The sequence below is a fragment of the Otolemur garnettii genome, unplaced genomic scaffold, assembly GCF_000181295.1.
Source record: "Otolemur garnettii isolate 467f Iridium unplaced genomic scaffold, OtoGar3 scaffold00005, whole genome shotgun sequence".
NCBI classification, from domain to species: domain Eukaryota; kingdom Metazoa; phylum Chordata; class Mammalia; order Primates; family Galagidae; genus Otolemur; species Otolemur garnettii.
Genome location: NW_003852400.1, coordinates 15708482 through 15721563, shown reverse-complemented (window position 1 = coordinate 15721563; position 13082 = coordinate 15708482). Strand labels below are relative to the sequence as shown.

The window sequence follows — 13082 nt, the reverse complement described above, 5'->3', positions numbered from 1 at the left end:
TTTTTTTTTTTTTTTTTTTTGAGGAAGAGTCTCAAGCTATCACCGTGGGTAGAGTGCCGGGCGTTATAACTCACGGCAACCTCAAACTCAGGCTCAAATGATCCTCTTACCACAGTTTTTCTATTTTTAGTCGTGATGGGAGTCTCACTTATTTTTGCTCAGGCTGGTCTCAAACTTGTGAACCCAAGCAATCCACCCACCTCTACCTCCCAGTGTGCTAGGATTACAGGCGTGAGCCACCATGCCTGGCCTAAACAAACATTTTTAAAAACATTATTCTGAGAATGAGAGTCCATAGGCTTCCCTAGACTATCATATGGGGGAATCCATGTTCTAAAAAAGACTAAGAAATCTCTGAATAAATCATTTAAAGCACTGTTTAAGTGATTTTATATCTTTATATGGTTTCTTTTATTTTCCAAAAGAAACTGAACACACTTAAAGGTAGCAGAATACTTACTTCTTGTTTTTTGTGCACCAATACCAACTCTTTTCCCCTTAAAAAAAAAAAGTGAAAAATCTGGGTTTGAAAGGACAGTGAAAACAGCAACTGCAATTGTTCAACATCCTCTAGATAAAAGAGTCATGCAGAAAACACTTTATCAAACATGTTTTGTTAGAAACTTTGCCTTTTAGAATACTCAACCAAGGAAATTAAGTAATGATCATTCAAGAATAAAAATCTCAACTACACACAATTACAAGAGGGATTCTACCTAACATATGCAAATATTGTAACTTAATTGTTCATACCCTCATATTAACTTGAAATAAAAAAAAATCGTAATGATTAGTGTAGAATTAAACAGTACAATCTCACTTTTATGATATACCCAACAAAATACCTTGCAGTCTAGGTATAACTATTTTGGCCTTCATAGGAAATCAACTAATAATAAAAAAGCACAGTTGATTAAATAATCTAAAAAGAGTCATGTAAGATAACTTCATACCTTATTCAGAAAAACTTCTGTGTTAAACTCAGTATCAAAATTATTCAAAAATTTATTAGTTTGTCAGTTTAAGTCAAGAGGAAATAAATCCAACGTAGGCAAATCAACCCCACTTACTATAATTAAAAACAGCATTTAATAAACAGCTACCTGAAGAATTAAAAATAAAATCAGCAGGCAGATTATGGAAGGCGGCCAAAACTGAGACCTCTAGTCATGAAGCTGGCAGCAGTGGCAGAGTTAACAGCCAAAAATCCTATACAAATGTCATTATTTTCACTGGAAAAACTAGGAAAGAAGTTTCAGTAGTTCAAAGAATACCAAGGGAATCACTGTATTATTTCTCTTTTCCCATAGTTCTGCCCTGAGGGTGAGCCCCAGTTAAGAAGAGAACTGCAAATGAAATGCAAAGATAGCATGAGCAGCTAAAAGGGAGAAACCTCTCTCTGACTAGAACTGGGCTAAAAGAAAGTAACATCAGAAGGAAAGTTGGAATTTCAGGAATGAAGGAATAGTAGAAGAAAGAGTAAGACAATATTCTTCCTCTTAAGTGCTTTAAAATGTGTGACTTTTCTTTTCTTTTTTGAGACAGTCTCGCCATATCGCTCTTGGCAGAATGCCATGGCATCACAGCTCACAGCAACCTCAAACTCTTATGCTTAAGTGATCCTCTTGCCTCAGCCTCCTAAGTAGCTGGGACTACAGGCGCCTGCCACAACACCCAACTATTTTTTTCTTGTAGTTGTCTCTGGTATTTAGCAGGCCAGGACCGGTTTGAACCCTCCAGCCCTGGTGTATGTAGCTGGTGCCCTAACCACTGAGCTATGGCACTGAGCCAAAAAATGTATGACTTTTCAAACAAAAGTTGAACATTGTCAGGGAGCATTTTCTTTATAAGCACATGTAATAAACACACTATAATGTAAAGGTTGAGGAATAAACACTATAATGTAAAGGCTGGTAAGGAAAAGTAAAAGGGCTTGAATAGTTTTAAGGTTTCTACATTTTATTTGAAGGCCAAATATTAATTGTAAATAGATCATAAAAGGTTATGCATGTATATCATTCCTATATCATTAAAACAAACAAACCCCCACGGTCCAAATGAAGATGTAAGAATAAACAAGTTGATACATAAATCTTAAAACAATCAAGAAGGCACAAAAGTGGGAAGCAGAGTAATAAAATACAAAAGACGTCAACAGAAAATTAAATAGTAAATTAGTAGGCCTAAATCCAATCACAATCACATTAAGTACAAATGACCTAATAATAACCAATTACAGATAAACTACCAAATCTGATGAAAATATTATCTATAAGAAGTCCATTTGAAATATATAGATATGTTAAATGTAAAAGGATGCAAAAAGATAGATCATGTAAATATTAATCAAAAGAAAGCAGGAGTGCCTATCTTACCAGAGAGCTAACTTTGAAACAAAAAAATTAATAGGGACTGAAAGGGCATTATACAAAAATAAAAGGGTCAACTCACTAGGAAAATATAAGAATATTAAATATGTACACACCAAACATGTTTTAAAATATTAATATGTGAATCAAAAAACTGTACTAGAACTAAAAGGAAAATAGACAAATTCACAATCATATGTGATTCAAACGCCTCTCAACTTCAAACTCTTCTCTCTTAGCAGTACACAGAACAAGACATGAACTCATTACGGTTACAAAAGATGTGAGCAACACTATCACCCAAACTAACTTGACTAACACTCCACCTGATAGCAACAGAAAGTACATTCTTTTCAAATGCACACAGAACATTCACCATAGAATGGAATAATCTATATAGAATAATCTATATTCTGGATAATAAAACAAACCTTGGCTAATTTTTTAAAAGCAAAATCATACAAAACACGTTCTATGTAACAATAACATAACTAAAATAAAAATTGGTAATGGACAGATAGCTGGAAATCCCCAATTATTTGGAAATAAATGGTATAATTCCAAATAATTCATAGGACAAAAAGTTCACTCATAAGAGGAATTTAAAACTACTTTTAATTGAATGAAGATGAAAATCTAACATACCAGCAACAGGAACTACCGTCCATTGCTGTTGGGAATACTAAATGGCATGACTACTTTAAAAGACATTTTAGCATTTCCTACAGAACTAAGCATTCTTTTTTTTTTTTTTTTTTTTTTTTTGAGACAGAGCCTCAAGCTGTCGCCCTGGGTACAGTACCATAGCATCACAGCTCACAGCAACCTCCAACTCCTGGGCTCAAGTGAGTCTCCTGCTTCAGCCTCCAAGTAGCTGGGACCACAGGTGCCCGCCACAACGCATGGCTGTTTTTTTTTTTCTTTTTTTTTTTGGTTGCAGCCACCACTGTTGTTTGGCGGGCCTGGCTGGATTTGAACCTGCCACCTTAGGTGAATGTGGCTGGCGCCTTAGCCACTTGAGCCACAGGCGCCAAGCCAGAACTAAGAATTCTTACATGATCCAGCAGTCAGTCTTTGGTATTGTAGTCAAATGAGTCTAAAATTTATGTCCACAAAAAAACCTGTACATGAATGCTTACAGGAGCTTTATGCTTAACTGCTAGAACTTGGAAGCAATCAAGATGTCTTCCATAGAAATATAAACAATTCCAGACAATGGAATATTACTCAGCACATAAAAAAAAAAAGAGCTATGAAGCCATCAACAGTAATAGTATTACTAAGGGAAAGAAGCCAATTTAAAAAGGCTACATATATGATTTTAATTGTATGATACTATGGAAAAGTTAAAACTATGGAGATAGTAAAGGATCAATATTGTATTTTGCCATGTATCATGCACTACTGCATATACTTTTTTGGCCCAAATGTTCAGGAGAGAAAAATCTTTTAATTTTTTAATTAAAAATTTTTATTTGTTTATAATTAGGTACTTTTCTTGTGTTATAAAGGAATTGTAGAAATTTCTTATGTGTTTTCTCATGTCCATTCATTTTAAAGCCACATTCTTTGCTCCTTTGACATCCATAATTCTGTTGGATGGCATACCAAATCTGAGTGGGACCTCATCCATATTGGCAATGTGGGACAGCTTTGTAAGTCTTTTGAAGACTGATGACATAAGAATGAAATTCCAAAATGTGATTCTCAGAGGCTGCTTGAAGGTTTTGGGCAAGTTTTCTTCATGTCCTCATGCTCAAACCTTCTGTCTTCATAAGGTTAAAGCACTGTTTAGGTGTCCCTGAGAAATCAATGTTTTTTTCTTATGCAATCCTTTTACTTTCTTATCGTATCATCTTGGTTGAAACAGAGATCACAGTTTGATGCTGCTCCAGAATTCAGAGGTTTCCCTTGCATTGCCTTCTTTTGTCTTTGCATCTGAAGAAGTTTTTCTTCCTGTTGCCTCCACAACCTGATGACACTCTCTGTGGGCTGAGGTCCAAAGTGTCTCTTGGCAGCTCTGTTGTCATGTTCTTTGGCATATTAATAACTGTTAGCTTAAAGCCTACATTGTACAAAAACCACTTTGACATTTTCCAAGGGAATTTCCAATAGTTTCTGCAAAAATATCAGCTAGATTGCTAGCTCTTGCCTGAAGTGTATAAAAAAAACCATTGTTCTCTATTGTCCAAAAATGCTTTCATTCCAAATTCGTCAAAAGTTCAATAAAACTATTTACCATATTCCAAGTTATTATTTTGCATGCAGATATTATTGCTTTCTAGGGTTACAATATTAACATAAGCATAAATCCAATAATTAAAAAACATTTATATAGATACAGAATTAGTACTATCCATGATGCACATCCTTCTTTTCCCTAAAAAAATTTGGGCAGGGTGGCACCCGTGGCTCAGTGAGTAGGGCGCCAGCCCCAAATTCCGAGGGTGGTGGGTTCAAACCCAGCCCTGGCCAAAGTGCAACAAAAAAACAGCCAGGCATTGTGGCAGGCGCCTATAGTCCCAGCTACTCGGGAGGCTGAGGCAAGAGAATTGCCTACGCCCAAGAGCTGGAGTTTGCTGTGAGTTGTACAAAGGGCGATAAAGTGAGACTCTTTCTTTAAAAAAAAAAAAAAATAATAATTTTGGGCAAAAAGTACACATTATACATGGCAAAATACATTAGTTGTCAGGGGTTGCAGGGGAGGGAAAAATAAACAGGCCGAATATGGAGAATCTTTAGGCAGTGAAACTATTCTGTATATTGTAAAGCTGGATACATGTCATCATCATACATTTGTCAGAACCCATAGAATGTACAAGAACAAAAGTGAATACAAATGTCAACTACGGACTTTGGGTGATAATGATGTGCTAATGAAAGCTCATCAGTTACAACAACTGTACCATTCTGGTATGGGATATTGATGGTAACAGAGGATGTACATCTGTTGGAGAAAAGGGTACATGCAAAATCTCTGTACCTTCCATTCAATTTTACTGTGAACCTAAAACTTCTCTGAAAATTAAGCCTATTAAAAAAAAAATCCAACATAAAATGTGTGAGATACAGTTAAAGGAGAACTTAAAGTCATAAATGTTTCTATTAGCAAAGAAAGGTCTCAAATCAATGATACAAGTTTCTCACAGAAGAAACCATAAAGAAAATTAAACCCAAAATAAATAGAAAAAAAGAAATAACAGAAATCAGCAAAGAGAAAAATCGATGAAACTAAAAGCAGATTCTTTGAAAAGGTTAATAAATTTGGTAAAACTCTAGCCAGGCTGACCAAAAAAAAAAAGGAGACACAAAATAACATTATTGGAATAAAAACGGGACATCATTATAGAACCCACAGACATTTAAAAGGTTAATAAGAGAACATCACAGATAACTCTTCCATCAATTCAACAACTTAGACAAAAACTGACAAATTCCTCAAAAACCAAACTACCAAAGGGTACTGAAGAAATGACCTGATTCTCGTATTTGAGAATCTTAAAAAAAAAGAAACAAAAAAACTCAAGACTAGTAAACATTAAACAAAACTGATTTTGTAAAAACTTGTCTAGAAAATAGAAATGGGAACACATCTCAGCATTTTATGAGGATAGCATTAAACCTGGGTACTAAAACCAAAGACATGAAAGGAGACCAACATTCCTCATGTCCAAATATGCAAAAGATCCTCAATAAAATAAGCCACACAGCACATTAAATAAAGGAATGGAGCAAAATATATTTATCTATATTATTTTTAAGATTCATTTTAAAAAGAAGTTTTAGAATCCAATTAACATGTTGAAATTTACATATATTTAGTGTGCAAAAGATTTATACATGTCCATTCAAGCCTCTTACATGAAATTTCATTAAAAACTTTTATATTTTTATATTTGGCAAACCAAAACTTTTCTACAAACATTCCTTTCTCATATCCTAAAATAAAATTTTCCAGTATGAGAATGAATTTAACCAGTTACACATTCTGGACTACAGATGTATTTACGAAACAATTTACCAGAAACATAATGCACAGGCTTATCTCTACATGTTCTGGCAATGTATTATCTACTTGGCAGGAAAAAATTATAGATACATAAATAAAACAAAGTAGATCACTTTTTAAAATTCGTTTAAAAATTAAAGAAGACAACATACCACATCTTTCACAGAAGTACTTGATTTCTTCAATAAATACAACTCGTTTTTCTTTTGTTCTATGTAGTATCTAATGTCTTAATTAAAAGAAAGAAAGGTTTAAGATTAGCAATTTTAGCCTTCAAGTTAAAGAGTGACATTTCCTTGTAGTAAATTTATATAAAGAAATTACCATTACAGGTATTGCCTATGCCATGATTTGAATGTCTGCTCCCTTCAAATGTCATGTTGAACATTACAAAGAAATGGGCCCTTTAAGAGGTGATTCATGCATTTATGGGTTAATGGACTAATGGTTTATCATGAGATGAGGATTGCTATCTTTATGAGAAGAGAAAGAATGATCTGTGCTAGCACATTCAGCCCTCTCTCTTACCATGTGGTATCTTGCACCACCTCAGGGCCCCCACAGCAAGAAAGCCCTCACCAGATGTAACCTCTCAACCAGGAATTTCTAAACCTCCATAAATGTAAGAAATAAATTCCTTTTCTTTACTCAGTTTCAGGTATTCTGCTATAAAAACAGAAAATAAGACTACCTAGAAAAATCCTATACAAAATCAGGAACCAAAGGATACATGGGTACTTACAATACTGTCAAAGAACAAGTACAAAATCCTTACCATCAATATGAAGAATTTTTACTCCCCATGATAAGGCATTGGATAATATACTATTTGAAGGAATAAAATCCTGTAAAAAAAAAAAAGTTTTAGGAGTTTTTCTAGGAAATTACTATTTAAGATGAACTAAATTGTAATAGACACTCAATTATTTAAAGCTTAATGTCACCAAGGTGTTTATTCATAAGAGACTCTTGGAATTACAATAGCAATAAGAACATTGAGATTTTCTTCTGGAATTAAAAAAAAAAAAATCAATCCCACTTAATTATATACACGTTCTTCAGAAGTTTCACAAGTTTCCAGAAATATGCATATTTTGAAAGGCCACAAGGTGGGGATGTTTCTCCATGAAAAGTAAATTTTGTTCTTTGTAAAATAAAACATAGGCTGAAATTTAGGCTTTTCCTAAAAACGAGTAAAGGAAGATTTAAAGAACATCTATAATTTCCATTTCAGTTTTTAATAACAAAATGCACAGCATGAACTTTTTAAAGCTACTTACATGGTCCTTGATAGCTTTTTCAACTAATAATTTTCCTCTGCTTAAACACACCTATAGACAAAAAAAAAAAAAAAAAACCCTGAAGAAAACATTAAAAGGTAAATTTGCTAAAGTAAATAAATTTTTGTACAAATCTTTATGGCTAACAACGCAATGATATATGGTCAAAAGACTCAATTTCTTCTGGGTCTCATTTATTAAAAAGTGTTTTTGTTTCTTTTGTTTTGAAGCAAGTAGATTCAACTTAAAGAAATAAAAGAGGTCAGTTTTTAGTGTGTTCTACTTAACATGAAAAATAAAATACCTAGGTACCACTAGAATTCTCAATCTACAATTAGTTTACATTTTCTTTCTTTTTTTTTTTTTTGAGACGGAGCCTCCAGCTATCCCCCTGGGTAGAGTGCCATGGCATCACGCTCACAGCAACCTCTAACTTCTGGGCTCAAGCGAGTCTCCTGCCTCAGCCTCCCAAGTAGCTGGGACTACAGGCGCCCGCCACAGTGCCCAGCCATTTTTTGGTTGCAGCCATCATTGTTGTTTGGCGGGCCTGGGCTGGGGATTCGAACCCACCACCTTAGGTGTATGTGGCTGGCGCCTTAGCCGCTTGAGCCATAGGTGCCGAGCCAGTTTACATTTTCTATTAAAGATTTAACAAAAATAAACTATATGTTTTTACATATTATTTCACATTTAAAATAAAATACTAGGAAAAGTATTTAAAATGCTATAAGCAAAAATTAATTTGGAACCATCACTACTGAATTGTCTCATTGCTCCAAAAAACCATTAACTAAAAAAATAGAATGCATGAGCCTTCTTTGGTCTCTTCCCTTTCTTTTGACTTTTTTCTTCTATGTATTATGTATCTATTTTCAAGAGATGCATTTTTCTACTTGTTTTCCCCTCATTTTCTGTTTTTCAAATGGCTATAATAGGTAAGTTGAGGAAGACGTTTTTAAAATGATTAATTATATTTCAATTTTAAAACATGAGATAAACATTTTATCTCTTAATCTCTTCCCCTCCCCACACCTAATTAAATCAATTTGTCCTTCCCTGTATCTTCTCTTATTGGCAATGGAGGGATAGGTACATGATGCTTATAATTATAGAATAGGGATTAGTAACTTTTTTTACGCAGAAGGCCAGATAATATGCATTTTAAACTTTGTAAGTCATATGCTTTCTATCATAGCTATTTAATTCTGCCCAAAGCACCCAACCAACCACAAAGAATACCTAAACAAATAGGTATAGTGTGTCCCAATAAAACTTTGTGGATGATGAAATCTGAATTTTACATAATTTCTACTTGTCACAAAATATTCTTCTTTTGATGTTCTTCCCCACCCACTTTAAAATGTCAAAAACCATGCTGAGCTTGCAAGCTGTACAAAAACAGGCAGTAGGCTAGATTTGGCCTGCAAGCCACAGTTTCCTTAACCCCTGGATCTGAAGTATAAAAAGGTTTCTGGCTGGGCACAATGGTTCATATTTGTAATTCTAACATTTTGGGAGGCCAAGATGGTAGGAATGCTTGAGGCCAGGAGTTTGAGGTTGTAATGAAATATAATATAGTCACCATACTCTATCCCAGGGGTCCTCAAACTTTTTAAACAGTGGGCCAGTTCACCGTTCCTCAGACTGTTGGAGGGCTGGACTATGGGCCCCGAGACGAGTTGTCTGCTAAGCAGGACAGGCAGCTGCGGCAAAAACACCCAGTGGGCTGGATAAATGTCCTAGGCGGGCCAAGTGTGGCCCGCAGGCCGTAGTTTGAGGACACTTGCTCTATCCTAAGCAACAAAGCAAGGCCTTGTCTCAAAAATAGAATTTAAAACATTAAAAAAAAATCTATTTCTCCTTTAAACAATTATCTGCTATTAAGCTTTTAGTTATAAATTACTCTAAAAAGTAAAAGCCATCCTCAAATGCAGTTATACTTGGTATAATGACTATATTAAGTACCGTTAAAAAAAAAAAAAATCAGGCTTGGCAACAGTGGTTAAAGTGCTGGCCACATGCACTGAGGCTGGCGGTTCAAACCCGGCCCGGCCCAGCTAAACAACGACAACTGCAACAAAAAATAGCTGAGCGTTGTGACAGGTGCCTGTAGTCCCAGCTATTCAGGAGGCTGAGGCAAGAGAATCGCTTAAGGTCAAGAGTCAGAGGTTGCTGTGAGCTGTGATGTCACATCACTCTACCGAGGGCAGCACAGTAAGACTCTGCCTCAAAAAAAAAAAAAAAAAAAAAGACAAAAAACCTCACCTTTCTAAAAGACTGTTGTCTACCTTACTACTGAAAAGTTACACAGAATGTCACTTTATAAATATTCTAGCCAAGTGAACTCTACTGCTAGCCTATTATTGAAAAATCATGAGAACCTCAGGTTAAAGCTTTTTTGAGAGCTGAAAGCATATTTAAGAGACTTACTGTGTCTGGTGACTTAAATGAACTTCCATCATGGCTGGGATGAGGTGAAGTGGTTTCTGCAGTATATGCAGATTCTGGACTTGGTACAGGAGAAATTCGACCCAAGGTTTGTGCAAACTTAGCCTCCTTTTTATTTGAAATAAGATAACTGATATCTTTGCTGAGAAATTCTTCAACTCGCTAGAAGAAAAAAAAGTATTTTTAAGTCATAAAAACCACAGGTTAAGAACAGTATAAAATTCTAATCTGATGCAACTTAATTATCCTATCAATTGGTAATTCTTATGCTATATTTTTCTGGATCTGGATTTCTGAGGAACTGTGCAATCAGGGTTTTAATAACAACAAAAAAAGAGCTGCATGAACTATATACTATTCTTAAATACTTTATATACACTAATTAATTTTATCCATTTAACAACTCCATGATTACTAATATCCACATTTCTTGAAGGAGATAACTAAAGTAACTTGCAAGAGGTCACACTAGTAGAAAGTAACAGAATTTGAATATAGGCATTCCACTGTGACTCGAGCCAATGATATAATGCTATAATGTGCAATAGAACTTACCATAATGATGCAAATGCTTTGCCCATACAATCTAACGTGAGAGTAATCTGCCCATGTGGCTATAGAGCACTTGAAAGGTAGCTAGTGTGACTGAGCCACTGAAATGTTTTGTTTCAGTGATGGGAGTCTCACTGTGTTGCCTAGACTGGCCTGAACTCCTAGACAAGGGATCCTCCTGTCTCAACCTCCTAAGTATCTGAGACTACACATACCATTGGCTTGAGCCACTGATTTTTAGTTTGTTTTTTTTTCATTTTAATGAATTTAAATTTAAATATCCACACATGTCACTACTGGGTATCATATTGAACAGCACAGCTCTCAATCATTAATTTATAACATCCTTCCCTGATGCTTAAACGTACAGAGTAGAGGGAACCTTTATCCTTAAAAGTCTAAGATTGTTTGAAGATAATTTCTTACTAAAATGTTGAGAATCATTGCTTAAATGCCTAAATTATTTATAAACAAATGTGTCAAAATCAATGTTATTAAAGATCATCCCCAACAAGGGACAGGTAAATTAAAATAACAAGAAGTTAATTACTGAGTAGACTACTATTACCATTTGTATAAAATGCTTTTAGAAATATCTTAGTTTGTCTAATTTCTATAGAATCTCACACTATATAGGAAGATAATAAAAAATGAAGTAAAGTGTGTAACCAATAAATTAAGCAGAATTTAATGCTGAAACTAGTGGCTTCATTGTGTAAGTGCCAGTCACTTCCTTTATTTTCTACCAACATTTATTTTCACTGACCAGTAAATAAAATATCCACATTTATTTACTCCAGTGAGAACACTCATATGCTTACAAGTGCCAAGCAGGAATATAAATGAACTTATACATCAAATATTATCTTCATTTTCATAAACACAAGTCCTAGCAATACAAGAGGTTCTAATTTTTAAGAGAAGTGCAATATCCTATAGGTTTTATTGGGACAAAATATATAAAACATAAAATTTGTTGTTTTAATCTTTGTGTGGTTTTTTTTTTTTTGAAACAAGGTCTGTCACAGGGCTGGAACACATCATCATAGCTCACTGCAACCTTAAACTCTTGGGCTCAAGCAATCTTCCTGCCTTAGCCTCCTAAGTATCTCAGACTATACCTATGCCTGGCTAATTTTTCCTACTTGTAGATATGGGGTCTCTCTGTTGCTCAGGGTTGTCTCAAACTCCTGAGCTCAAGCAATTATTCCACTTTGGCTGCCTAGAGTGCTGGGATTACAGGTGTGAGCCACAAAATGTGGCCCATTTTAACCACTTTTTTTTTTTTTTTTGAGACAATGTCTCATTCAGTCACCCTGGGATTGAGTGCTTTATTGCTCAGAGCAACATCAAACTCTTGGGCTCAAGCAGTCCTCCTACCTCAGCCTCCCCATCAGCTGGGACCATAGGTGCCTGCCACAACACCAGGCTATTTTTAGAGACAGGGTTTGACGATTGCTCAGGCTGGCTGAACTCTTGAGCTCAAGCAATCCCCTCACCTTGGCCTCCCAGAATGCTAAATTACAGAAGTGAGCCACTGCGCCCAGCCAATTTTAACCACTGTTAAGTTTACACAATTCAGTGGCAACAAGTACACTGTAATATTACAGAACAATCAATACTGGCCATTTCTGAATTTTTTTGCCATCACAAACTGAAATTCTGTACCTATTAAACAGTAACTCCACATCCCCCAACCTCCCCTGCCCCTGGTAACTTTTACTTTACTTTCTGCTTCTATGACTTTAACTACCTAGGTATTTTACATTATACATGGTGTCCATAAAGTTTGTATGTAATTTACTACGTTAAACTATTTTAAACTATATACAAACTTTATGTCCACTCTGTATAAATGGAATCCTGTAATTAGTGCCTCTAATAATTAGAGGCTGGCTTCTTTCACTCAGCACAATGTTTTTAAGACTCACCCATGTTGTAACATGTATCAGAATTGTATTCCTTTTTTAAGCTGAGTAAAATCGCATTATATATACATACATTTTATCCATTTACCCACTGGACATGTGGGCTATTACTACCTTTTGGCTATGGTGAATGAGAATGCCACAAAGATATACAAATAGCCTTTTAAGATTACTTTCAATTCTTTTAGCTATATCCTCAGAAGTGGAATGGGTGAATTCTATGGTAATTCAATTTTTAATTTTTTCAGCAACTATCCATACTATTTTGCATAGTGGCTGCATCACTCAAAGTGCACCAGGGTTCCATTTTTCAATATCCTTGTTAACACTTGTTATTTTCTGTTTCTTTGATAGTAGCCTTCCTAAAGGGTTTGAAGTAGTAAGTCACTGTGGTTTTTTTTTTTTTTTTTTGAGACAGAGCCTCAAGCTGTCCCCCTGGGCAGAGTGCCGTGGCATCACACTCACAGCAACCTCCAACTCCTGGGCTCAAGCGAGT

The 13082-nt window shown here is 35.1% G+C and overlaps 1 protein-coding gene across 2 annotated transcripts in view; it reads right to left on the bottom strand.

Moving 5' to 3' along the window:
• DBF4 (DBF4 zinc finger) overlaps positions 1-13082 on the bottom strand; it is a 26259-nt gene that overhangs the window by 8037 nt on the left and 5140 nt on the right. For both annotated transcript variants that reach the window (XM_003782644.2, XM_023519510.1), the window contains exons 3-7: positions 10089-10268; positions 7659-7709; positions 7154-7223; positions 6531-6607; positions 461-497 (exon numbers count right to left, since the gene is read on the bottom strand). In XM_003782644.2, the coding sequence (XP_003782692.1) occupies positions 461-497; positions 6531-6607; positions 7154-7223; positions 7659-7709; positions 10089-10268 (415 nt within the window). The remainder of the gene's footprint in view (positions 1-460; positions 498-6530; positions 6608-7153; positions 7224-7658; positions 7710-10088; positions 10269-13082) is intronic.